Source organism: Ostrea edulis, chromosome 6 (genome assembly GCF_947568905.1).
Source record: "Ostrea edulis chromosome 6, xbOstEdul1.1, whole genome shotgun sequence".
In the NCBI taxonomy this organism is placed as follows: domain Eukaryota; kingdom Metazoa; phylum Mollusca; class Bivalvia; order Ostreida; family Ostreidae; genus Ostrea; species Ostrea edulis.
In genome coordinates, this window is record NC_079169.1 from 51741012 (window position 1) to 51765692 (window position 24681).

At 36.3% G+C, this 24681-nt stretch overlaps 1 protein-coding gene across 1 annotated transcript; it reads left to right on the forward strand.

Moving 5' to 3' along the window:
• The first annotated feature begins 1 nt into the window (after position 1).
• On the forward strand, positions 2 to 23869 carry LOC125683414 (zygotic DNA replication licensing factor mcm3-like). The gene is made up of 20 exons (XM_048924549.2): positions 2 to 154; positions 2538 to 2650; positions 2856 to 2978; positions 3388 to 3473; positions 5023 to 5153; positions 6480 to 6638; positions 8283 to 8362; positions 9104 to 9212; positions 9661 to 9791; positions 11078 to 11232; positions 13905 to 14113; positions 15352 to 15441; positions 15623 to 15707; positions 16490 to 16616; positions 18459 to 18612; positions 18708 to 18848; positions 19675 to 19787; positions 20732 to 20826; positions 21353 to 21464; positions 23119 to 23869. The coding sequence occupies exons 1-20, from the start codon at positions 86 to 88 to the stop codon at positions 23315 to 23317; spliced, it is 2481 nt and encodes an 826-aa protein (XP_048780506.1). The 5' UTR covers positions 2 to 85; the 3' UTR covers positions 23318 to 23869.
• The last annotated feature ends 812 nt before the right edge of the window (positions 23870 to 24681 follow it).

Here is a 24681-nt window from a genome sequence, read left to right on the forward strand (position 1 = left end):
AGAAAATCACGTGGTTATAACGGCGCGAAATAACCACATTGTCAACAAAGTAAGGAGGGAAGTCTGTTAAAGTTTGTAAAGAAAAATGGCAACAGACATTGACCAGCGTTTGATCGACATCCAGAGAGAGTATGTTGACTTCCTTGATGATGGGGTAAGTATATTCATACTTTTCGTGTTTATTTGTAGAGGATTGGCAGTGGAAGGAAATATCACCACAGGCACCCAAATGTGGCTAGCTTGTATAAATCTTATGCACATACCCCCCCCCCCCCCCCCCCTTCTATAATGAAATTATTTATATACAGAACCTATAATTTATCCAAAATATGTTATTTCCCCACCGATCACCCTCATTAGTCGTTCTGATTAGTCATTCTGTAAGTTTTTGAGATGACCACTTGTATATATCATACTATGTAAAGGTGTGCAACAGCTCATGAAAACCAACACATGCTTCGAGACCGATTCACGGACTATATATAAACCAACTTTATGGAAGGAATTTCTGCGAATGTCTCGTCAGGCTAATGAAGTTCTACTTGTATCTTTCATCTAAATCCCATGCTATCTGTTTTATTTGTTGTATTCTGCCATTTATTTCATCATACCCAGGCTTTCACATCCATTGACAGCCTTAAAGGAGGTTGTGACATCACTTTGCTGGCATTATTCAGAAATTTTTGGGTACAATGAAGTAACAAAATGTAGATAATTCAAAAATGTTTTGAAAAACGAGTTGTCTTAAGCGGAGTTAACAATCGGCAATCCTTGGGCGATTCCTCTACACTTTACACAAAGATACGAGCCGCAGGTCCTGAGGAGTTGCGAGTTGTATATCTAAGAATGGTCATTTTCAGCTGCAAGAACCAAGTATAATGAGCTGTCTACTTTTGTGATGCTTTTGTAATTTGGTGATTTTACACTTGACCAAAAAAAGTGAAGATGATGCCTACTATTTTCTAAGTTACGTGAATAATAAGATTGCGACGTTTTTTAAACACACTGTTGATGCTTGTTTGAATGAACAAGGTACTAGGCCTAACAGGCAATGAAATGAAGGGGAAATACTCGCTGAATGTGAGTTAAAAATTGAAACTGCAAGTGAAAAATCACAAGTGATTGCTACTATTTGCGAGTGAAAAAAAACAATATTTAGAATAAATTTGTCTTGTGCATAGAAATGCTTTACAGAATGAATATACAAGTATTGAAATATGTAAACGTGGATCGAATAAATAACTAAGGCCAAGGTAATCTCAGTGATGTTGAAGATGGCCTTCTTCAAGCACACTTCAGGCGACTTGGAGACGTCTTATTTAAATACATGTAGCAAGTGTGTTGATCTCGTCCGTGTTTACATGAAAGTGTAAGTGTCACCGCTTCATGCGGTGTCCTTCTGTAGTCAAACACTTGGAGTTTGCGGGGTTTTTTTCCAACTAGAATGTTTTAGATGAAATTTCCAAAACTTTTGAACTGTTGAACATATAGTTTGAATTGGCGCAAATAGTCTTCAAGATTTCAAACCATATGATGTTGTAAATAGGTGGTAGATCTCTGGACAGCGAGTACGCCACACTTGTAAGTGTATCCTATGACCCTCACCATGCACCAATGATACATGTTTTCTGATAATTCATTAAATTTTAAATGAAAGAATTCTCAATCTTATTTTTATTATTGCACTTTAAAGAAGATTTTAAAAGATTTTCCCTATATTTTGTTATAGAGACATGCTTGTTTTTTTAAATTCCTGTAAAACAGCAATCGATTGAAAAATGCTAGTAAAAGCTCAATTTTGCTAGTTGGAAAATAATCCACTAGCTAAAATTTGCTAGTAGTGGAAAAAAGTTAATTTCGATCCCTGACTAATCGTGAAAATTGGGCCAGTCGTTTTCATATCCGCTAGTCCGACAGGACAATAAAAGTTCTAAATTGACCAGAAAAAATTAAGTTGATAGCACAAGTGACCAGTGAATAAAAGTAAATTTTTCAGCCCTTTGACGACATCTCCATCCCAGTAAGAATTTCTCGAGTGGGACATTAAACAAAATATAATACAATACAACCAACCACCCTTTTCAATGACACCAAAGTCTTTGACCTGGTGACCTTTACATTGACATTGGACCTACTTTTAGAAAAATTTAACATGGCCATAATTATCAAATCGTAAGAGGTGCTGTTTTTTCATATTAAAACATGTGCATTTTTTATGAGAAGACCTTTCCATCAATACTAAATTTGTGACCTTGAGATTGACCTAGTTTATGGAAATATTCATAACTATATCTTGCAGTTCAACTTTGTTGCAACCCAGGGGCACCCGTGTTTCACAAACACATTTTGTTGTTATAACTTGCACATAAATCAGATAATTCAAACACACATAAATCAGGTCATAGTCATACTAAGCAGTGCTACAGTGTATGTCAACCGAATCGCTAAAAAATAAAAGATATTCATTGATAGATATTATGATCCAGTCATAATTCGTGCATATGTGATAGATGCTAATATTTTATTTCCTGTTGTAGGAAGACCAAGGAATCTACCAACAGAAGGTTCGGGATATGATTACAGAGGACAAAAATCGACTAGTCATAAACATCAATGATCTTCGCAAGAAAAATCCCAAACGAGCACAAAGGTTTGTGATCTGACATTGTTCTTATGATCCAGTACAGAAAGAAACACTGGATTGGGGAATACATAAGTTTTGAGGCTAGGTGATATTAAGGACCCATATGATATAGTGAAAAATTGTTTTTCTCTCCATGTCATCTGTGGTATGACACAATAATTAAAAGCCCAATAAAGCTGTTTTGTTCATAGGAGTTTTGTTTATGTTTCAGCTTGTTGAACGACTCATTTGAAGAGTTGGTGGCACTCCAGAAAGCCTTGAAGGAGTTTGTAGCATCAGCAGACCCAGTATACAGCAAGCAGCATGAAGAGTTTTTTGTCGGATTTGAGGGCAGGTAGGTTCAAGACAAGTGGAACTTGAGTGTTATAGATTTAAGCTTATGCAGAGTTTTCATTTTGTGCTTGAAAGCTGTTCAAAATCGGGATGCAACTATTTTCATTTACAATCAAGTAATATCTTTAAGATTTAGAAATACAGTACTCATGACTAAAAGTAGTTGTGAATAAAAGTTGCAGTATTTGTTTGCTGTGAAATTTGTAGTTGTCTTCTAATGTTTGTTTGCTGGGAGATTTTGTGTTGTCTTCAAGGCAATTGGAGACACACAGGGAACACTTTGATAAGTATTTCTTTTGAGTTATGACAGAATGAACTGCTAGTAATACCTCGGAACACTGCAGAATTTATATTTCTGTGTTACAATGGAAAGTCTGAGGAGAAATAATGTGTTCCTGTTCTATTCATAGCTTTGGTGCCAAACATGTTACTCCAAGAACGCTAACATCCAGTTACCTTGGCAACATGGTTTGTGTGGAAGGGATTGTCACCAAATGTAAGTGATTGTGTGGATTTTTACATGAAAATATTTCTCTTATGTTCAGGCAATTTTTTTAGTTTTCCTGTGTAAGAAAAAATTGTATATTTATACATAGTTGTATGGTAGTTTACATGAATTATGATAAGCAATTGCAGTGATTTTTGGGGGGGCTAAAATGCCACCGATATTCGGCTGTTTCCCCTCACTAAAATTGACTATTTTTTCCCAATTATATATATATGTTTTTCCCAATTTCAAATCTAGGGAAATTAGGCCATTTAAAAAAAAGGTTACCGTATATTTCTGAAAGAGTAAATACGTTTTTTTTCTTCAGTTTTATTCTCCAAACCACTGCACATGCAAAAGGTTTTGTAAAGAATATGTAAAACAATAGAGGCATCCATATAAGCAGATATGCAGTGAAGTATATAGCTTCCAGATAGGGCTGAAACGATTCAGGTACCTCACGGTTAGGTTCAATTTTCGATTCTTGGGCCACAATTCAATTATTTTCGATTCAATTCAATAGTTGTCAAAAACTCTAATAAACAATAAAAAAAAAATACACAACTTTCATGTTTTTATTTCATTTCCCCCCTGAAAATCATCGTTTTCAACAACGGAATATGGTCTTTATTATATCAGATGCTATAAAATATCCAAGAGCATTGGTAATTTATTTCTGTGAAACAAATTCTACATACTACCGCAGTTCCGTTCTCTTTAAAACCAAAATGCTTCCATACAAGGGACCTTAGATTGCCGGAGGGTTTTTAATCACGATTCCCGAGTTAGTGTCCGCCATTTTTGTTGTAATAAATTGTAAGGTAAAAAACCAAATCCGTGTTGAATTCTTAATTTCCGGAAAAAAATGTAAACATTAACCGAATGCTGTGAATCGCGGTTCGAGTGAACCGCGATTAATTGTTTCAGCCCTACTTCCAGATGCACATTATGCCATATTGTTTACAATTTATTTTGACCGCCATTTTTTGTAGGGTCAGGCTAATAACAGGAAGTGGCCAACAGTATAGGGTTTTACTAAAATTTGAAAAATACAAAATAGGAGAGACATTCTGGAAACTTGATTATTAATATAATACTAGTATTTACAAGATTATGGGTACAAATGCTGGTGAATTAATGATTTATTATTTTCTTTATGAAATTAGACAATAAGTATTTCTTAGAAAAAGTAAATAATATATATATATACAAGTTGTGACTTTCAATACATATTTAATGTTAAATAATGATTTATTTTATGATTTTAAATCAGATCTGAAATGGACCTCAAACAAAATTGTTATTTGATTATTTTATGCATCTTTACCATTTTAATTTACTATGAATGATTTTTCCCAATTTGAGGAAAATGTCGCTAATTTTTCCCAATTCAAAAGGAGGGGTGGTAGTTTGAAAAACAAAAAAGAATCACTGAATTGTACTTGTTAATTATCTATATAAATACAGAAGATGTAAAGTATAACATTGCTCCATCTTTCATCACTACAGTAAGTGTTGCAATGTTCAATACGACATAACCTGATGTCATGTTTGTTAGGTTCCTTAATCCGGCCAAAGGTCGTGAGGAGTGTGCATTTCTGTCCTACAACAAAAAAGACGATGGAGAGGCGTTACACAGATATGACATCTCTGGATGCCTTCCCAGCTTCTGCAGCATACCCTACCAAGGTCAGTCTATATTAACAAGTACTCCAATCTGTCCCGGTCAGTCTCCATTAACAGGTACTCCAATCTGTCCCAGTCAGTCTCCATTAACAGGTACTCCAATCTGTCCCGGTCAGTCTTTGTTAACAGGTACTCCAATCTGTCCCGGTCAGTCTCTGTTAACAGGTACTCCAATCTGTCCCGGTCAGTCTCCATTAACAGGTACTCCAATCTGTCCCGGTCAGTCTTTTTTAACAAGTACTCCAATCTGTCCTGGTCAGTCTCTGTTAACAAGTACTCCAATCTGTCCCGGTCAGTCTTTGTTAACAAGTACTCCAATCTGTCCCGGTCAGTGTCCACTAACAGGTACTCCAATCTGTCCCAGTCAGTCTCCATTAACAGGTAATTCAATCTGTCCCAGTCAGTCTCCATTAACAGGTACTCCAATCTGTCCCGGTCAGTCTTTGTTAACAAGTACTCCAATCTGTCCCGGTCAGTCTCTGTTAACAGGTACTCCAATCTGTCCCGGTCAGTCTCTGTTAACAGGTACTCCAATCTGTCCCGGCCAGTCTCTGTTAACAGGTACTCCAATCTGTCCCGGTCAGTCTCTGTTAACAAGTACTCCAATCTGTCCCAGTCAGTCTCCATTAACAAGTACTCCAATCTGTCCCGGTCAGTCTTTGTTAACAGGTACTCCAATCTGTCCCGGTCAGTCTCTGTTAACAGGTACTCCAATCTGTTCCGGTCAGTCTCCATTAACAGGTACTCCAATCTGTCCCGGTCAGTCTCCATTAACAAGTAATCCAATCTGTCCCGGTCAGTCTCTGTTAACAGGTAATTCAATCTGTCCCAGTCAGTCTCCATTAGCAGGTACTCCAATCTGTCCCGGTCAGTCTCTGTTAACAGGTACTCCAATCTGTCCCGGTCAGTCTCTGTTAACAGGTACTCCAATCTGTCCCGGTCAGTCTCTGTTAACAGGTACTCCAATCTGTCCCGGTCAGTCTCCATTAACAAGTAATCCAATCTGTCCTGGTCAGTCTCCATTAACAGGTACTCCAATCTGTCCTGGTCAGTCTCCATTAACAGGTACTCCAATCTGTCCCGGTCAGTCCATTAACAAGTAATCCAATCTGTCCTGGTCAGTCTCCATTAACAGGTACTCCAATCTGTCCCGGTCAGTCTCTATTAACAGGTACTCTAATTTTTTCACCAAGTCAGTCATGGTTTTCTTTCAGTATTACTCCATACAAATTATTTCAAAGGAAAGAGAATGTTGTGACTATGATACAGTAAAATTTATCATCAGTTTATGTGCGAGTACTGTTAAAGTGTTGGAACATTAATTTATAGGATGAGGAAGGTAACTTACTGGAGACTGAGTATGGTTTGTCTGCATACAAGGACCACCAGACGTTCAGCATTCAGGAAATGCCAGAGAAAGCTCCAGCTGGTCAGCTCCCACGATCCGTGGATATAGTAGCCGATAACGATCTGGTAGACGTTTGCAAGGTGGGCACTACTGTTGCATTGTATAATCTAATTCCAAACTTGTATTGTTTTATGAAAGCTTGTGAGGTTTTAGGCTTGGGCTAAAAAAATTAATACAAGATCATGCATATATGTCTGCCCACTTGGAGGATACGTTTTCTGTCACAAATTTATTATTCTAGAAACTTGTTTGCATGAATTCAAGCTTTTTAAGAAGGTGTGTTGTCCCTGATAGTAACAAGATATGGAATTTATTTCAAAGCTTTCTGTTACTTTCAAAGAAGTTCAGAGAAGATTTTTTTAAATGTTTTGTTTGATATGTAATGGTGAGGAATATGCATCAGGGCTTTCAACAAATTTAAAAGTAGGAGGCTGAAATGAAAAAGTAGAAGGCGATCCAATGCTCGGTGCCCTTACGGCCGGGGGTCTGAAGCTATGGGGTAAATGACGCAAAATCCTGCATTCTGGCGGTTTCCTGGCACTTAAATGCAGCTTTGGAATTGTCATTTTTTTGCCTGAAATTTTTACTTTTGCCATATGTGAAATTTTCTGTTCATGCAAAGACTTAAAAAATTCAACATTGCAAAGTACTAATTTTGATGCAAAATGAAAAATAATGTGCATCAAGATAACTACATGTAATTATTTTTTGCAATGCTGTATCAATAAATTTTTAAGTGTCTTTGCTTGAACAGAAACTTTCACTTTTATTTCTACATTTGTACTGAAAGTTTAGAAGACTGAATTGTATTGTAAGAAAGTTTCTACATGCAGAAAGTATTGTTGAAATGAACTAAACTGCATGTTTTGCTCACCCCAATATTTTTTTAAATAAAACCCAAACAATCTTTATTACAAATTAATAAGTAACATTTAAATGACCTATAATTTTATTTTTCCACAAATTCAAGTTAACAGCTACAGATTTGTTGGTAACATAGCGAATTTGTGCTGAAAAATTCTACTTTCGTTTTTATTTAATACCACGTACATGGGCATTTGCAAATTAAAAAGAATAGCAAGTCTGAAATCTTTCCTAATTAAATTCTGTTTTCGCTTTAAAATTGTTGATTGATATTATACTCGTATCACTTTCACTTCTGGCCTTTTTAAAGCCGAAACTGAACAGGGTATTTGTTCTCTTCATTCCGTCAACATCATTGATTTTTACGTTTTATCTTTCGGAACTTCTCGTCTGTGTTGTCACGAATTGGGTCAATCCGGTGACGGGTGGTTTCGTCCCGATTACATATTCGCACCTAGTGGATTCGCACCTTTCCGACTATTGCAATTGACGTATTATTTTCTACACCAACAGACGACCAATCAGGTGCCGGTATTTACCTGAACTAAATTTAGCGCAAGTAAACACGTTTTTACATCCTAGTTGATACGGCCGCGATTTCTGAGTCTACTAAAGTTTGGAAGATGTTTAAAGTTTTATAAAAGTTTTTTTCATTGGACATACATTTTTGTCACTAAAGTAGCCGGCACCTAATGTTACTATCGGCGGCGGAAATCCACCGGCTACTTTTGAAAGCCCTGATGCATCAGGTTATGATATGAATTGGAAGGGATATACTGTAGGTTCTATCTTTCTTTAAACTTGTTTACAGTTTACGTAAAATGTATGACCTTTTTTATCCTGAATTTTTTCTTTTACAGCCAGGAGACAGAGTGCAGGTAATAGGCATGTACAGATGTATGCCAGGTAAAAGGAATGGATTCACTACAGGAACATTCAGGTAAGTCAGAACTGATCTACCAAAGTGTGTGGTGGGGTGGGTTATATTCAGGTCTGTACAGGTGTGTGAGGGAGATATGTTCAGCTCTGTACAGGTGTGTGGAAGGGGGGGGGGGGTGTATGTTCAGGTCTGTACTGGTGTCTTGAGTTCATTCAGGTAAAATGGTCTTTTTCTTCAAGTATGCCAGGTACATTCACTGTTGGGTAGTAACAGATCTGTATTTTATGCAAATGAAATAAGATTATCAGACTTGATAGGTAACAACTTAAGATGTCCAATGCTTCATTCAAAATCTTTTGAGTGCATTCGAGATCGCTGTTCTTCGCACAAGTACAAATTCCTGACAATCCCAAACGTCAAGAACAGGTTAGAGGTGTAAGAACTGGCACCATGTCTGTAGGTAGTGTGGTTGAAGAGGAAGAACACGTTCATGCGCACATGTTCTTGTCGTTCGTGACTCTTAAGAATGGAGCATGAGAACAACAGGAAAGCGATCTCGAACACACTCTTGATCTACATTGTATGTAATGACTGGAAATCCGTAATGTTTCACTTTTACTAATCTTTTACAAGTACAGTGCTCATGCACTAGTTCTAAGACTTCCAAGGTAAACAATAAATAGGTTAGTTTAATCTTTCCTTTACAAATACATGTATCATATAATGTACAAGTCAATAAAGTTAATATGAATGATCACAAGTTTACTTGAGAAAGTATAAATGTTCAAATCTATTTTACAGGACTATTATGATAGCGAGCAACATTCAGCTTCTGAGTAAGGAAGTCACGCCCTCATTTTCTGCAGAAGATGTGGCAAAGATTAAGAAATTTGGTAAACAGAAGAGCGTGGTAAGTGTCTTGCCATTGTATACTAGTAAGTGGGAGATGTTTGACACAATCATACCGTATAACACAAAAGTTATGGAAATTTACTCACTCATACAAAATATTACTAATTGTACAAGGTTTAGAAATTTACTCACTCATACGAAATATCACTAATTGTACAAGGTTTAGAAATTTACTCACTCGTACAAAATATCACTAATTGTACAAGTTTTAGAAATTTACTCTGACATAAGAAATATCACTAAATGTACACGTTTAAGTGATTTCCTCACTTATATAAGATATCACTTATGTAGACTTTGGAAATTTTGGTAGAAAATTTCGCAACCAGGAGGAGGTAATAGAATTCAAGTTTCCTCATCATGGACAGAACAAAATACATGTATCTCAGTATGGTTTGTAGGATGTGTTTGATGTGCTGGGACATGTATCTCGGTATTGTTTGTAGGATGTGTTTGATGTTCTGGGACGGTCGCTGGCGCCCTCTATCCATGGCCATGAGTACATCAAAAAAGCAGTGCTCTGTATGTTACTAGGAGGAACAGAGAAAGTTTTGGCAAACGGGTCCAGGATAAGGGGGTAAGGCATGACCCACAAGTTGAACCTTTTCAATACTGACGGAATATAGCTTCCTCTTCTGTACTCATCCATTGATGTAAATACTGCCTAATATGGCATATGCAAATAACTTGACAATCGCAAGTTGAAACCTTAATACATCAACCATGACACACAGATATAAATCGAGAAATTGGAATAAACTTAAATTGCTGAAAACAATAGGATAGAGCCTCAAAAATCACAAGTTGCTGGTTGTAAATTTATATATTGATTAAGAAACAGAATATCAATTATTTATTTAAAGAAAGTCAGCAAAAGTTTGGAATGATCGAAAATGTTGTGGGAGTGAATTGCATTTGCACCATTATGGAGATCCTAAGGAGTTGTAGCCCTCTCTCTCTCCTCCTCCTCCCCCCCCCTCCCCCCCCCCCCCCAAATCAGAGAGGGCTACATTATTGCTGCTAATCTCTGATGTTAATGTACCGGCTTAGTAAGAGAGTAAAAGGCTTGACCCACAAGTCTATCTTTGATGTAAATGTACCAGATTAGTAGGAGAGTAAGGCTTGACCCACAAGTCCATCTTTGATGTAAATTGATGTGTGGAGTTTGGATTGTGCAGAAGATGGAAGAGATGAGCATTTGATGTAATTTCCAACAAAAGACACAGATGGTGATTTCAATGATGGCAATCCCCTCACAGAGTCCCTAAAATTAGACACCCACATCCCTTCAAAAATGTATGATTAACTTTTTTCAAGCACTAGTGCGTATGAACTAATTATTAATGCTCGTAATTTGCAAATCATTTCACTAGTCTGTCCACTATATTATATAAAATGACGATATAAATTCAATTTTATTCAATGGTATTTAATCAAACCAAAGAATTTACAGTTGCTAACAATTCAGTTTCTGATACCAACAGTAGGAGAAAGAATACTTTAATTTGTTTTCTTCAGATGCATAATTTATATAATAACCTCTGAGAAACTTGCGTAAACCTTCAATTGTTTGGAAGGTCAGTAAGTCATTGTCATGCAAATGCTTAACCGTGCAAGTATTTGACTCAAACCTCAAACATCTAAATAGACTTTTGACAAATTTGCTAAAATCTTAAAAGATTGGTTTTCGGATTTTCTCTAATCCATATTGACTAGTGCCATAGGAAGTTTACTAATCCTACATGTTTTTCACTAGTCTTTAACTTGCAGACATGAAGTAACTCCAAATCCTGATTTTGGGTATTGGTGAGATGATCTTTTTATTCTGCATGGAGAATTAAACCTGTTCATATTTTCCTGTAGGGACATAAATGTACTCCTTATCGGTGATCCGTCAGTTGCAAAATCACAGATGCTGCGATACGTTCTCCACACAGCACCACGAGCAGTAACGACGACTGGACGAGGATCCTCGGGGGTGGGGCTGACGGCTGCTGTTACCACTGACCAGGAAACAGGTCAGTTTCTGAGGAGGCTGCTTGATATATAACAGGCAGAATTGTGAAACCATGATGATTTTATAATGGTTCATCAGAAAGTATTAGATATTTAATAACTTTTAAAATGTGACCTTTGCATATTATACATTAAACTCACATACAGTGTATACTAGCATATACATATAAGTTAGTTTCTTGGGTGTAAAATCTTGACTCTGATGTCCAACTTATAGCTGCATAATACAGCCAGAAATTTTTTTCTGCTGCAATTTTAATGCATTAAAGTTAAGAATAATCAGGAACAAAAATCAGTAATAGAGATTGTTAAAATAACAATACCAAAGTACTTGCTGCCATGATGTTATTATTGAAAATATATGTAATTCATCATTTTATATGTTTATGAAAGTCAACATGCAGCATGTTTGATGCAATCATTTCATGAAGAACAGGTCATTAATTCATAATGTATATTGGTATTCTTTATTTTCTGAATCAATTTATGACAAATTAATATTCTCTACATGTTGAAAAGCATGTGAATTTGCAGTTAGGAGGAGGGTTAGTTCACTTGTAGTACCTTTAAAAAGGTGGGGCATGTTTTTAACAAACACAGGTTGCAGTATGGTCATTATCAAACAATTAGAGGGGCGCACACAGGCACACCGAAACCACGATATTTATTATGATGATTAAACTACGATAATGCTATGATCATTCAATTATTTGACCAGATTTTACTGGATTTTTGGCTTGGACAGTGAAGATTTGGTGTCAAATTCCTTAGACATTCTGAGGGGAAATGTTACCTGATTTGTATACTGGTATCGGTGTTAATATGCGGAACGACTTATATACTAGTTAGGGATTCCCTTAAACAGTTTCAGAGGGGCGCCTTTTGCTGCCGCCCCTCTGCCCTTTCCCAAATTTGAAACATAAAATCACCGCCCTTTAGCCATTGAAGACAACACAAAAATTCCCCTTTTTGTACCCCAATTACAAGTTTTTCAATTTGAAAAAAAAAAAAAATGGTGACCGTTTTCTTTTCATCACTATATATATGCATTTACCGTTTTGCTTTTACGTGAACCACTTATAATCGGTACACGACTGAAGTGAACCTAGCTAGCTAGATGCGCGGATTGACACACGCTCTTGTGTACCCCAAGAAGTATGAAGGGGTTATTATGAGCAGTTTGAGAAAAGCCATTTGAAACCCATGTCATTTCATGGCACACCATTCCTTCACTGCTTTTATCACAAGAGAGATGTCAGTTTTATTATCAATTTGTGTAGTAATTCCCTGGCCATGTTGCACACAAATATACTTGGAAATTCATTTTTAAAACACGAACACGAATTATTCATCTATGGAAATAACATTCTTAATAATATCTAGAAGATTATTAAAATTCTTCTGATACGTCAAAAGTTGTTAGGTATAATATCTATAATTAGCGATATGTAAATCAGATAAACAAGAGAGACAACTCAATTTCCCAGAGATCGTGTGACAAGACTATTTTACCGTATCAAAATAAAATTTTAATATATATGGGTAAAATATAACTTAATCCATATCAATTAACCATGATTCCGGTGTCAATTGACTCTGTGCAATATTTCAAAACAAGGCACAGAAATTCCTGAAACATCGTGCAGCTTCAATTAAACTTTCAAATGACGTTTTTCAGTGTTGATCTTCCGTACGAAAATTTTAAGTGATGGGGAATTGCATGTACTCGATCAACAGTTAACAAAAACAGGAGTTAAAGTATTTTCATTTATGAGTAACAAATAACTTAAGGTAAGGTTTGCGACATTTTGACATGTAGCAAACAAAGTCATGTTGCATATCAGTATATTCAGTAGGAATTTATCTTTTGAAAATTGACTTTTTTTAAAAATCGCCCGTGTTGTTTTTTGACCAGATGGGCTTAATTTTGTGATGTTTTACATTTACGTGATCTTTGTACAAACGGGAATATTAGTGTTATAAAAACTAATCGAGGCAAACTTATGGGGTAAAAAGCTGGTAGAATTCTTAGAAAGAGTATTATCTATAAGATTATACTAGTTGGTAGAAAAATTTTATTTCAAAACACCAAAAATATTACTTTTTATATCTTTAATAAAATTTAAATTGGTTGCCATGGCAACAAAAAATGTATATTGAGCAGCTTTACAAGGTCTACGTCAGAAAAATTTCACTTTAAACATAATATTTGGTCCATAAACATTTAAGAAACCATATAAAATTACTACCCACCGGGCTTTGTTTCCCTGGCAACAGATTAAAAAGAATTATTTCATTCATTGTTACTTTGTTTTATAATTGTACAATTTTTGAAGAGTGCATTGAGCATTTTCATGAACAAATACAATTCCAAATCACAAAACCTTGACTTGTGAGGATGTGATGTTTAATACCCCGAACCAAGCGAGGGTTCCCTTCTGCCCCTGTCTGAGGTACTAATTTTCCCTGCCCTTTTGAAGCTGCTGTGGGAATCACTACTAGTATACATTGTACAAATTGTACTTTATGATTGTCTATTGTAGGATATCAGTATTTTCAGGAATGATTGTCGACGATTGGTACAGATTGTGTAAAGAAACATTTTATTTGCCATAAATACCAAATCAATGAAATATACACTGTACCTTGAAGGCATTATTATATATATAATCAGGAGAGAGACGTCTCGAGGCTGGAGCCATGGTACTGGCAGACAGAGGGGTGGTGTGTATCGACGAATTTGACAAAATGTCCGACATCGATCGTACAGCTATACACGAGGTGATGGAGCAGGGACGCGTCACAATCGCTAAGGCTGGCATCCACGCCAAACTCAATGCGAGGTGTAGTGTCCTGGCAGCTGCTAATCCTGTGTATGGAAGGGTAAGTGTGGTCAATAAGCCTTAGGCCAAAATAATTATATACCCTCTCACATACAATTACTGCCAATCATGGGGATCAAACTTGGGGTGCAGTGGCCAAAAAATCAATTTATATCCTCTCATCTAAAACTAACGCCGATCACGAGGATCATACTCAGGGTGCAGCAACAACAACAAAATGAATTTGTGTACCCTCTCACATACAATTAAAGTTGATCCCGGGGATCGATCTCGGGGTGCAGCGGTGAGAAGTGACATTGCTACCTCTACTCTACCCACTCTACATTTTTTCAGTAGAAAGCTATTTATACAATGAAATTTATATCAATATCCTGTCAGCGCACAACTAGATGTTTCCAGATAATTAAAACGCATATAATTGACTTCAAAACTATCTTTTTGTATAGTTTGAGCATATTCACTTAAATAATGCTTGTATATTACATGTTTTACCTGTTTAACAAGTCTCGACGTTATTTATGCAACGGAGAAAAACCAACTCTTGATTTAAGCTTTGCATTAAGATGCACAAACTTGACAAATATAAGAAGGACCCCCAGTGTAACATAGGGTCAATATTGTGACATGTTGTGTAATATCGGGTCAATAATGTGACATGTTGTGTAATATCTGGTCAATAATGTGACGCGTTGTGTAATATCTGGTCAATAATGTGACATTTTGTGTAATATCTGGTCAATATTGTGACATGTTGTGTAATATCGGGTCAATAATGTGACATGTTGTGTAATATCTGGTCAATAATGTGACACGTTGTGTAATATCTGGTCAATATTGTGACATGTTGGGTAATATCGGGTCAATAATGTGACATGTTGTGTAATATCGGGTCAATCATGTGACACGTTGTGTAATATCGGGTCAATCATGTGACGTGTTTCGTAATATCGGGTCAATCATGTGATGCGTTGCATAATATCAGGTCAATCATGTGATTTTTTTCTTGCCCTTGATCTCGCAGTATCTTTGATGTTTGAGCAAAAAACCGTTGCATTATTCCTGAACCCACCTGATTTTGGGGTCTTTTTTATGAAAAAAAAATGTTGCATAATTCACAACCTGCCTGATTTTGGGGTCTTTTCTATGTTAAAAACTTTTGCATAATTCTTGAACTCGTCTGATTTTGGGGTCTTTTCTATGAAATGTGTTACTGACATGGATTGTAGACCCTTTAGAATTGGAAGGCTTTGCTGAGAATTTGATTTCTTGACATTTCAGTATGACCAGTATAAAACTCCCATGGAGAATATCGGACTTCAGGACTCTCTGCTGTCACGTTTTGACCTTCTCTTCATCGTACTAGATAAGGTAAGTCTTTATGTCGCCGAACAGAGTGTAAGGAAAGCCGAACATATAACCAGCTTATTTGTTTACAAGATATATATCTCAAAAAGAGTTCTCAACTAATTTCACTTCTCAGCTGCTGGCAAAGGCACTTGTTTCATTCTGACTCAGTGACAGTCTCTAGATAAGAATTATATTTTTACAGATGGACCCAGAGCATGATCGTATGATTTCTGACCACGTGTTGAGGATGCATCAGTACCGAAGCGCTGGAGAACAGGACGGAGAAGGTAGGTAATCAACTGAAAGCTAAACACGACGCCAGACATGTAACCCGAAGCTAGGTTATCAACAGATTAGAAAACTACAAAGCTAAGTTATCAACAGATTAGAAAACTACAAAGCTAGGATATCAACAGATTAGAAAATTATAAAGCTAGGATATCAACAGATTAGAAAACTACAAAGCTAGGATATCAACAGATTAGAAAACTACAAACCACATCAGACATGTAACACAAAGCTAGGTTATGAACAGATTAGAAAACCACAAAGCTAAGTTATCAACAGATTAGAAAACTACAAAGCTAGGATATCAACAGATTAGAAAACTACACACCATGTCAGACATGTAACCCATATACCGTATTCTGGGTAATTTTGGCATGTGGAATATTTATCGGATTTTTCTCTTTCTTTGAAAGTGTAGCACTTGATTTTCATGGGGTAATTTTCAGTTTAAAAATGACAAATATTCCTCATACGCCATAAAAGCCAATAGATCTAGTGCATAAAAAATGACTCGAAATACATATTTTATGTCTTGGAAACTTGGATTGATAGAGTAAATAGTATAACTCATTTTTAGGGGCACTATAGTAATACAACAATTTATTTCTTGCAATATATTTTAATTGAAAGTTGTGCATAGTGAAAAAAAACTTAATGGTAGCAGCAACAAGACATGTTAATACATGTGGAATGAATTGTCTTAAGACTTTGCCTTTCATTTGTTACAGACAGCAAGAACCTAGCACAATGTTAACTGCTATTGAATAATTTTTTTATACAGTTTTACCATTTGGAAGTAATGTAGAGATTTTGGCTACCTCGGATCCAAATGAAGATCGCGAGGAATCTGAAACACAGGTCTATGAAAAACACAACAAGACATTGCATGGACCAAGCAAAGGGAAAAAGTGAGTACATGTACATTTTTACCAGGGTGGTAATAAAGTAACAACTTCCATAAGACTGGCTGAATTGTCTCTGACACGCCAACAATCTCAGTCTCTAAGATTCAATGGATAGTCGCCTACATATAAAAGAATATTGAAGGTTTGTGACAATTTTCTTTGCACAGGGATGTGCATTTCAAATCTGTCTTTGGATCAAAATTTTATTTAGATTTTGTGCAGTGACCCTTTCCTGACCTCATTTAACCATGACTACTTCCTGAAAAAAATTGTTGACAAGTTTTATCAATTTTACAATAAAACTAAAGAATGGGAAAAGAATTAATCTTTATCAATGATGAGGGAAACGTCTAAAATTTGGCACAAACTTTGTGGGCGGCAGTTTGTAGGCAGCATTTTTTCCCAAATGAATGGGTTGAATTTAAAGATTGCAGACATTCCATTTTGAATAATAGAAAAACTCCGAGACATCACACACTGAACTCGCAAGCTACTCGCTAAAATTTGTTTTTAGAGCTCAAATATTTTGAACTATTTGCCGCTTTTCCCGGGCATTACAGTTTGAATACAAATATATAGGAAAAATCTTTAAAAATCTTCTTCCCAAGAACCACTGAACCAGAAAAGCTGAGATTTATATGAAAGCTTCCTGATATAGTACAGATTCTAAATTATTAAAATCATGGCCCCCGGGGGTCGGATGGGGCTACAATAGGGGGTCAAAGTTTTTTTGTTTGTTTGGTTGTTTTTTGTTTTTGTTTTGATATAGTGCAGATTCAAGTTTGTTAAAATTATGGACCCCGGGGATTGGATGGGGCCTCAAGTTTTACATACAAATTTATAGGAAAAATCTTCTTCTCAAGAACCGCTGAGCCAGGAAAGCTGAGATTTATATGAAAGCTTCCTGATATAGTGCAGATTATAAATTGTTAAGATCATGGCCCACGGGGGTGGATGGGGCCACAATAGGGGGTCAAAGTTTTACATACAAATATATAGGAAAAATCTTTAAAAATCTTCTTCCCAGAACCACTGAGCCAGAAAAGCTGAGATTTATATGAAAGCTTTCTGATATACAGTAGTGCAGATTCAGGTTTGTTAAAATCATGGCCCCCTGGGGTAGGATGGGGCTACAATAGGGGATCAAAGTTTTACATACAAATATATAGGGAAAATCTTTAAAAAAAATCTTCTTCTCAAGAACCACTGAACCAGAAAATCTGAGATTTATATGTAAGCTTTCTGATATAGTGAAGATTCTAAATTGTTACAATCATGGCCCCCTGGGGTTGGATGGGGCCGCAATAGGGGGTCAAAGTTTTACATACAAATATATAGAAAAAATATTTAAAAATCTTCTCAAGAACCACTGAGCCAGAAAAGCTGAGATTTATATGAAAGCTTCCTGATATGGTACAGATTCTAAATTGTTAAAAAAAATCATGGCCCCCGGGGATCGGATGGGGCCACTATAGGGGATCAAAGTTTTACATACAAATATATAGGGAAAATCTTTAAAATCTTCTTCTCAAGAACCATTGGGCCAAAGAAGTTCACATTTACATGAAAGCTTTCTGACATAGTGTAGATTCAAGTTTGCAAAAACCATGGCCTCCAGGGGTAGGTTTGGGGCCATAATAGGGACTACGGTTTTACATGCAAATAGATATGGAAAATCTTCTGATATGGACCAAGGTGACTCAGGTGGGCGATGTGGCCCATGGGCCTCTTGTTGTTTTTGAGAGACTCGTGAGAAAGTTGGGCGAGAGGGTTATCACATGTGGTTGGAACGTGTTTGTGTATTGCTTTAGTAACCTTAGTGAATGTGATGTTTATTCTCTACAGCTTTAGGATAGTGAGTATGCAGTTTATGAGAAAATACATTCATGTAGCAAAGGCACTGAAACCAAACCTGACACGGGAAGCTGCCGAATACATTGCGGAGGAATACGCGAAACTCCGCAGCCAGGATAATATGCAGAACGACAACATTGCCAGGGTGAGTTTGGGACGCGCTTCTGCACACTGGGTCTGAAATCTGTAGATATTTGTGTTGCATTCAGAGATGACAGTAAATGTGTTTTACATTTGTAGACGACCCCAGTAACAGCTCGTACCCTGGAGACCATGATTCGATTGTCCACTGCTCACGCCAAATGTAGGCTGTCCAAGACCGTAGACATGGAGGATGCACAAGCTGCGATCGAACTCATCCAGTTTGCTTACTTCAAAAAGGTACAAACAGAAAACAGATATTCAGTGCTGGGTTGTTTTTTTCAATGTTTCATTTCAATTCCTGTGACCTGTTGATTGTGGGAACCTTTGTTTTAATGTGATATTTAGACTTTCAAGATTAAGTCCATGAATGTTGTGATTGTGTGATGCAAATATTGTATTAAATTCTAGAAAGGAATGACGTATTAAATTTTAGATGTGAATATTGGATTAAATTGAAGATATGAATATTGGATTGAATTGTAGCTATGAATATTGGATTATGAGAACTTTGTGACTACCGTATATACTCACCTATAAGTCGGATTTTTTGGAGTTAAATTTTGGTCCAAAACTCTATGTTCGACTTATAGGAGTGTCCTAAGAAGATTAGTATTTTTCTGGATAGCGTAATGTATAGCCTAGTATTTTTTATACAATAAAAACATGGACGAAATAAATAAAATAGGAACAGTTTAATTTGCTGAGAACAAAAAGTGAAATATCGATGTCATATCCCAAAACATTATTGGAACACCGATAAATACATAAGAGTATTGATATGAAATTGATTTGTTGGGAAAAAATATCAAATATTGGCACATTTCTCAAAATATTATTTGAAACACAGGTAAAAACATTAGAGCGTTGATTTGAAATTGTCAATCAATTCTTGAAAAAAGTTAGAACAACTTATAAATGTGGGACAATGGCAATTCCCTCCAAAATAACCTAAAATCTATACAATCGACTTATAGGCAGATCGATTTCTAGGCCAGTATATACGGTAATTCTACAGGTGTTCTGAATATTGGATTATGAGAACTTTGTGACTGTAATTCTACAGGTGTTAGAGAAGCAGAAGCGACGCCGTAACTCTGCTGGGGACACCGACGAGGAGAGCAGTCAAGACGAGGCTGGGGATGAAGTGGACGGAGAGGTGCCCAAGAAGAAAAAACGGTAAGGCAGACACTAGGCCAATACAAGGTGATGTCACCAATGTGGATCCGGGTTAGAATAGGTCCTCGGTAACTCCTGCTTGTCATACGAGGCAACTAAATGGAGCTGTCCTTCAGATGAGACCGCTAAAACTGAGGCCCATGTCACAGCAGGTCTGGCACGATAAAGATCCCTACCTGCTCAAAGGCCATAAGCACCAAGCATAGGCCTAAATTTTGCAGCCCTTCACCGGCAATGTTGATGTCGCCATATAAGTGAAGAATTCTCGAGAGTGACGTTAAACAATATACAATCCATCATGGTGAAGTTGTGACTCATTTTACACAGTGAACTCACACCATATTACACACAGTAAAATCATCTCCTTATTCAGGACTTGTTAGTTCATACATGAATCATTGATCTCTTGTGCTTTAAGGCCGTTTTAACTGAATTATTAGTACATGCATATGGTACATGTATATCAAACACTCCATTAAAGCTTGATAGTACAATCAAACATGAGGGGTCCTGGCTGTCAATCTCCCTAAACTGGGTCCAATAAAAGGACCATCATGAAGAATAAGCCAAAATTTCCAAATTACAATGTACTTCCTAATTTTGAGAAATGTAAGATATCTTTCTTAAATGATGAACTGTTGTCATAATACAGAAGATACTTCTAATGACTGAAATAGAAATCTGGGATATTCACTGTATGTAATCTGAACCAAAAATTGCAACAAATTTTCTCAATCAAAAGGTATCTTGCTTTAAATAACAAGCTATGATAATTTTGTTAATTCTTTTTGTGCAAGATTTAAATACATGGAACATGAAAACATGCTGCTAAATGCACATTTAAAAGTGTAGTTGATGGAATCACATGGTTGTTGCAGCCTTTTTGTAGAGGACAGTTGAAAATAGTGTCAAAGGTAGAATGTTCAGTCTTTCTTTCTTTCCAGGAGAACAGCCGCTGAAAAGCATGTTCCACGAAAAGAGGGGGATGATGGCTATGACCCATACGACTTTGATGAGAGTGAGGCTACTGCTAGCGAGGGTAAGGGTGCAGCAGTGCAAAATGGATGGCTCAACATATATAGTGGATTTAAAACTTAAATGTTTACAAAAAACATGGGGGGGGGGGGGGGGGGGTATTCTTTGGATTTGCAAAAATGTATATGTAATGATTCGCATCTGATTAGCTTTCAGAATAATGAAACATCACTTATAAAACACAATTTGATTGGTTCATTTGACTTTATGAACGTTTTTCCAAGTCGTAAAAACTAAATTGGTGACTAAGGAATGACATCACAAAGCTTTTGCTCCTCCATTTCCAATTTGTTGCTCTGGCAATATTGCTCTGCATCATAGAAAGTTCATATAGTCATTATGATTTATCAATTTACTCTGCATCAGATCCATTTTTTTGAATTTTAGGAATTTTATACAATATAAAGTTAGTTGGGACAGTTCACAGTCTTATATAAACCACTTCATAGTTGATAATGCATTAACTGCCGTAAGTTACTCTATATTATATAAAATCATTCCTTCAAAAATTTATTGTGAATTATTCACAGACGAATCTCAGCCCACAAGGTCATCCAGAAAGAAGAGAGGGAAGACTTCTGAACAAACAATGGACACTGGTGCCCCTGCTTCTCAAAGTGCAGGGGATATCGACGAAGAAAAGTAAGTTTAAGTATTTGTAACTTTTAAACATCCTGCACAAAATTTGATGGTGCCAAGCCAGGGATATAGCAAGGGTCTTTTCACTACCTGTAAAGGATACCTTTCCTCTTTTGACAAAAAAAAGAGTACTTCACCTTTTACAGGTAAAACATTTCCTTTCAATTATAGAAAACTCCTAATTTGGAGAATTCTCTACAAAAACTATATAAATATGTCTTTTTTTCCATAATTTACTATAATTTTCTATTATTATCAAAATCTAATAATATAGATATTGGTGATCTGTCATTTAATATACATTGTAATATGAGAAGGATTGCTCCTGACATTCCTCCTTGGATCTCGCGTCTGCATCCGTAAAAAAAAAAAATCACCTTGAATATGAAATGGGTAGTAATATTTCAAAGCTTGATAAAACCCTGCTTCTGTTAGTGGGAGTGTAGAATTATCTCTAGCCACTCTGGCTTATTGGGTCCAATTTTCATTAGCCACATTTCATTTTCATTGGTCATACTAGATTTTAAAAAAAAAAATTCAAGATTTTTATTTGCAAAATACACTGAAACGCATACAGTTTTCATCACCATCGGAGGATTGTCAAAAATAAAAAGGGGGAAAAATAGTGAAAACACATGGTAAAATTATGATACACGATTTCAAGATGGGAACCTAGTTGGTGTTTGTAGGAAAAAAATCTATCACAACTTTATGCAGAGTACTCCAGCAAATTTTCTTACAAAATACCATTTACTATTAGATTCTCAACGATATTGCCTAACCCCTTGACCTTGGTGCACGGCTGGTGTGAAGCATATTAAGTGGGTGCATTGTAATGTCATTAATACCCCTTCAATTTACGAAAGTAATTATAACAATGATAATGTAACAGTAAAGGAGGAAATGTAGAGACCCGTCCAACCGGAAATTAATTCGAACCCAGGATTGTCTGCACACCATATTCCCATGGTTTGCTACACGTATACAAATTGAATTCTCTTTCCAAAATAAATGTTCATTCCATCTGTTCTCTGATTATTAATTATTATGGTGATGTTTTCACTTGAGTGAAAGATTCTCGAGCGAGAGTTAAACAATTGATCATGGTCACGGGGTTTTTTTTTTTCAAGAATTGCGCCATTTTGTTACTCAATAGTTGAGAGGGCACATTCCAATGATCACTGTCCTAACCCGTCACCTCAAATTTGACCGACTCTGTCATCATTTATTTAAACGGCATCATACAAGAGTTTCTGAATGACAGAAACATTAAAATAAAAAGTTGAGATCGGAATTCAAAGTACAAAAAGAAATGAAAGTAGAAAAATCTCGTTCGCCAAAGTGGCGAGAAAGGCATGAAATTACCTCGCCACATACAGTTTTCTTTTGCCATTGGCGAAGTGGCGATCAGCCAGCGCTAACACAGCCTGCAAGCTGAGAGCTTGTCTAACTGTGCAGATAATATGCAACTCTGAATTCATCCTATGTCACTTGTTTAAAGTAATGACTACATATGTACCCTGAACAAATAAACAAACTTTAAAATGTAGTAAGAAAATGGAGGCTGAGAGGGGGCTTGTTGTTAAGAATGCCTAAAAATTCGACTGAAAACCAGAGTTGATATAAACATGTTATTTTACCTATATTTTATTTGAAGGATGAAGAACTTCAGAACATCACTGTTCAATCTCTTCAAAGTGGAGCATGCCCAATCTGTGTCGCTGGATAAGGTGAAAGGTCAAATGAAAAAAGACTATGGTGATGACTACACAGAGGATGATATATTTGGAGCCATCAACAAAATGATGGAGGCCAATCAAGTGATGCTGGCTGATGATGTTGTGTTCTTAATCTGAGCTGCCGTTTCACAGATATTTCAGAGATTGATAAAGTGTAGAATGTTCTTGGCTGTCGAGACATTTATGTTGGACATGTATATCACAAAATCACCATTCATGTTCCCGTTATGATGCAGGATGTTCAAGTCTGTAAATTCATGTTCCTGTTATGATGTGTGGGAAATATTTTTCCTGTAACTTTGACAGTTTCATTTTAAGTCGTAATACATGTACATCCTGGGAGACTCAAAATATTGTGATATACATTGTAGCACACATGTTGTGCTTTTAATTTCTTTATAGAACCGATACAAAGAAATTAGATTTACATCCTGTCCGTTTAATAGAGTGAATGTGGACTGCATTCCGTCATCATGCAAAAGAAACCAAACCGCAGTAGGGAAACCACTTGCTTTTCATATTTCTTTACAGCGAGATTGAAAGGAAAATAATTGACATATACATTAGTACTGTATAAGATTCATGTGCTCTGTTACATGTTTTAAAAAATGTATTTTGAGAAATGTGCATATATGTACATTGTAATAAATTATTTGAATATAAACCCCATTCCCTTTTTACAGCCTCATCTTTAGACGGGTCATTTTATGGTGCATGGTACAGCGATATTTGTATTAAGACCTCAAGTGAGCTATTCGGATCGAAAATTTGTCTGTTGTCCGTCTTCGTCGTAAACTTTCCACATTTTCATCTCCTCTGGAACCACTGGGCCAATTTCAACTGAACTTGGCACAAAGCATCCTTGGATGAAGGGGATTCAAGTTTGTTCAAATGAAGGTCCATGCTCTTCTCCAAAAGGAGATAATCGCAAAATAGAGAGTGTACAATGACAACTTTAAAATTTTACCGAACCACTGAGCTTGGCACAAAGCATCCTTGGGTTAAGTTTGTTCAAATGCCCCCTACAAAGATGCCCATGGGCCAAATCACTCACCTGAGTCACATTTGCCCATATTTAAAGTTTTCCTTATATATTCACATGTAAAACTTTAATCTCTATTGTGGCCCTGACCTATTACCAGGGGCTATGATTTTAACAAACTTGAATCTGCACTGTCAGAAAGCTTTCATGAAATGTAAACTTTTTGCTATAAACTGGTTCTTGAGAAGATTTTCTTTATATATTTGTATGTAAAACTTTGATCCCCTGTTGAGGGACCCATCCTACCCCCAGGGGCCATTATTTTAACAAACTTGAATTGTACTATGTTGGGAAGCTTTCATGTAAATGTAAACTTTCCTGGCCCAGTGGTTTTTGAGAAGATTTTCCCTATATATTTGTATGTTAAACTTTGATCCCCTATTGTGGCCCCATCCTTCCCCCCGAGAGCCATGATTTTAACAAACTTGAATCTGCATTA

What these genes read in the sequence shown, in the direction of transcription:
- LOC125683414 (XM_048924549.2), top strand. Translation starts at nt 86, where the DNA reads ATGGCAACAGACATTGACCAGCGTTTGATCGACATCCAGAGAGAGTAT. An exon ending in AGTTTGCTTACTTCAAAAAG is followed by an intron (nt 18,849 to 19,674) that starts GTACAAACAGAA and finishes GTAATTCTACAG; the next exon opens with GTGTTAGAGAAGCAGAAGCG. An exon ending in GGGGATATCGACGAAGAAAA is followed by an intron (nt 21,465 to 23,118) that starts GTAAGTTTAAGT and finishes TTTTATTTGAAG; the next exon opens with GATGAAGAACTTCAGAACAT.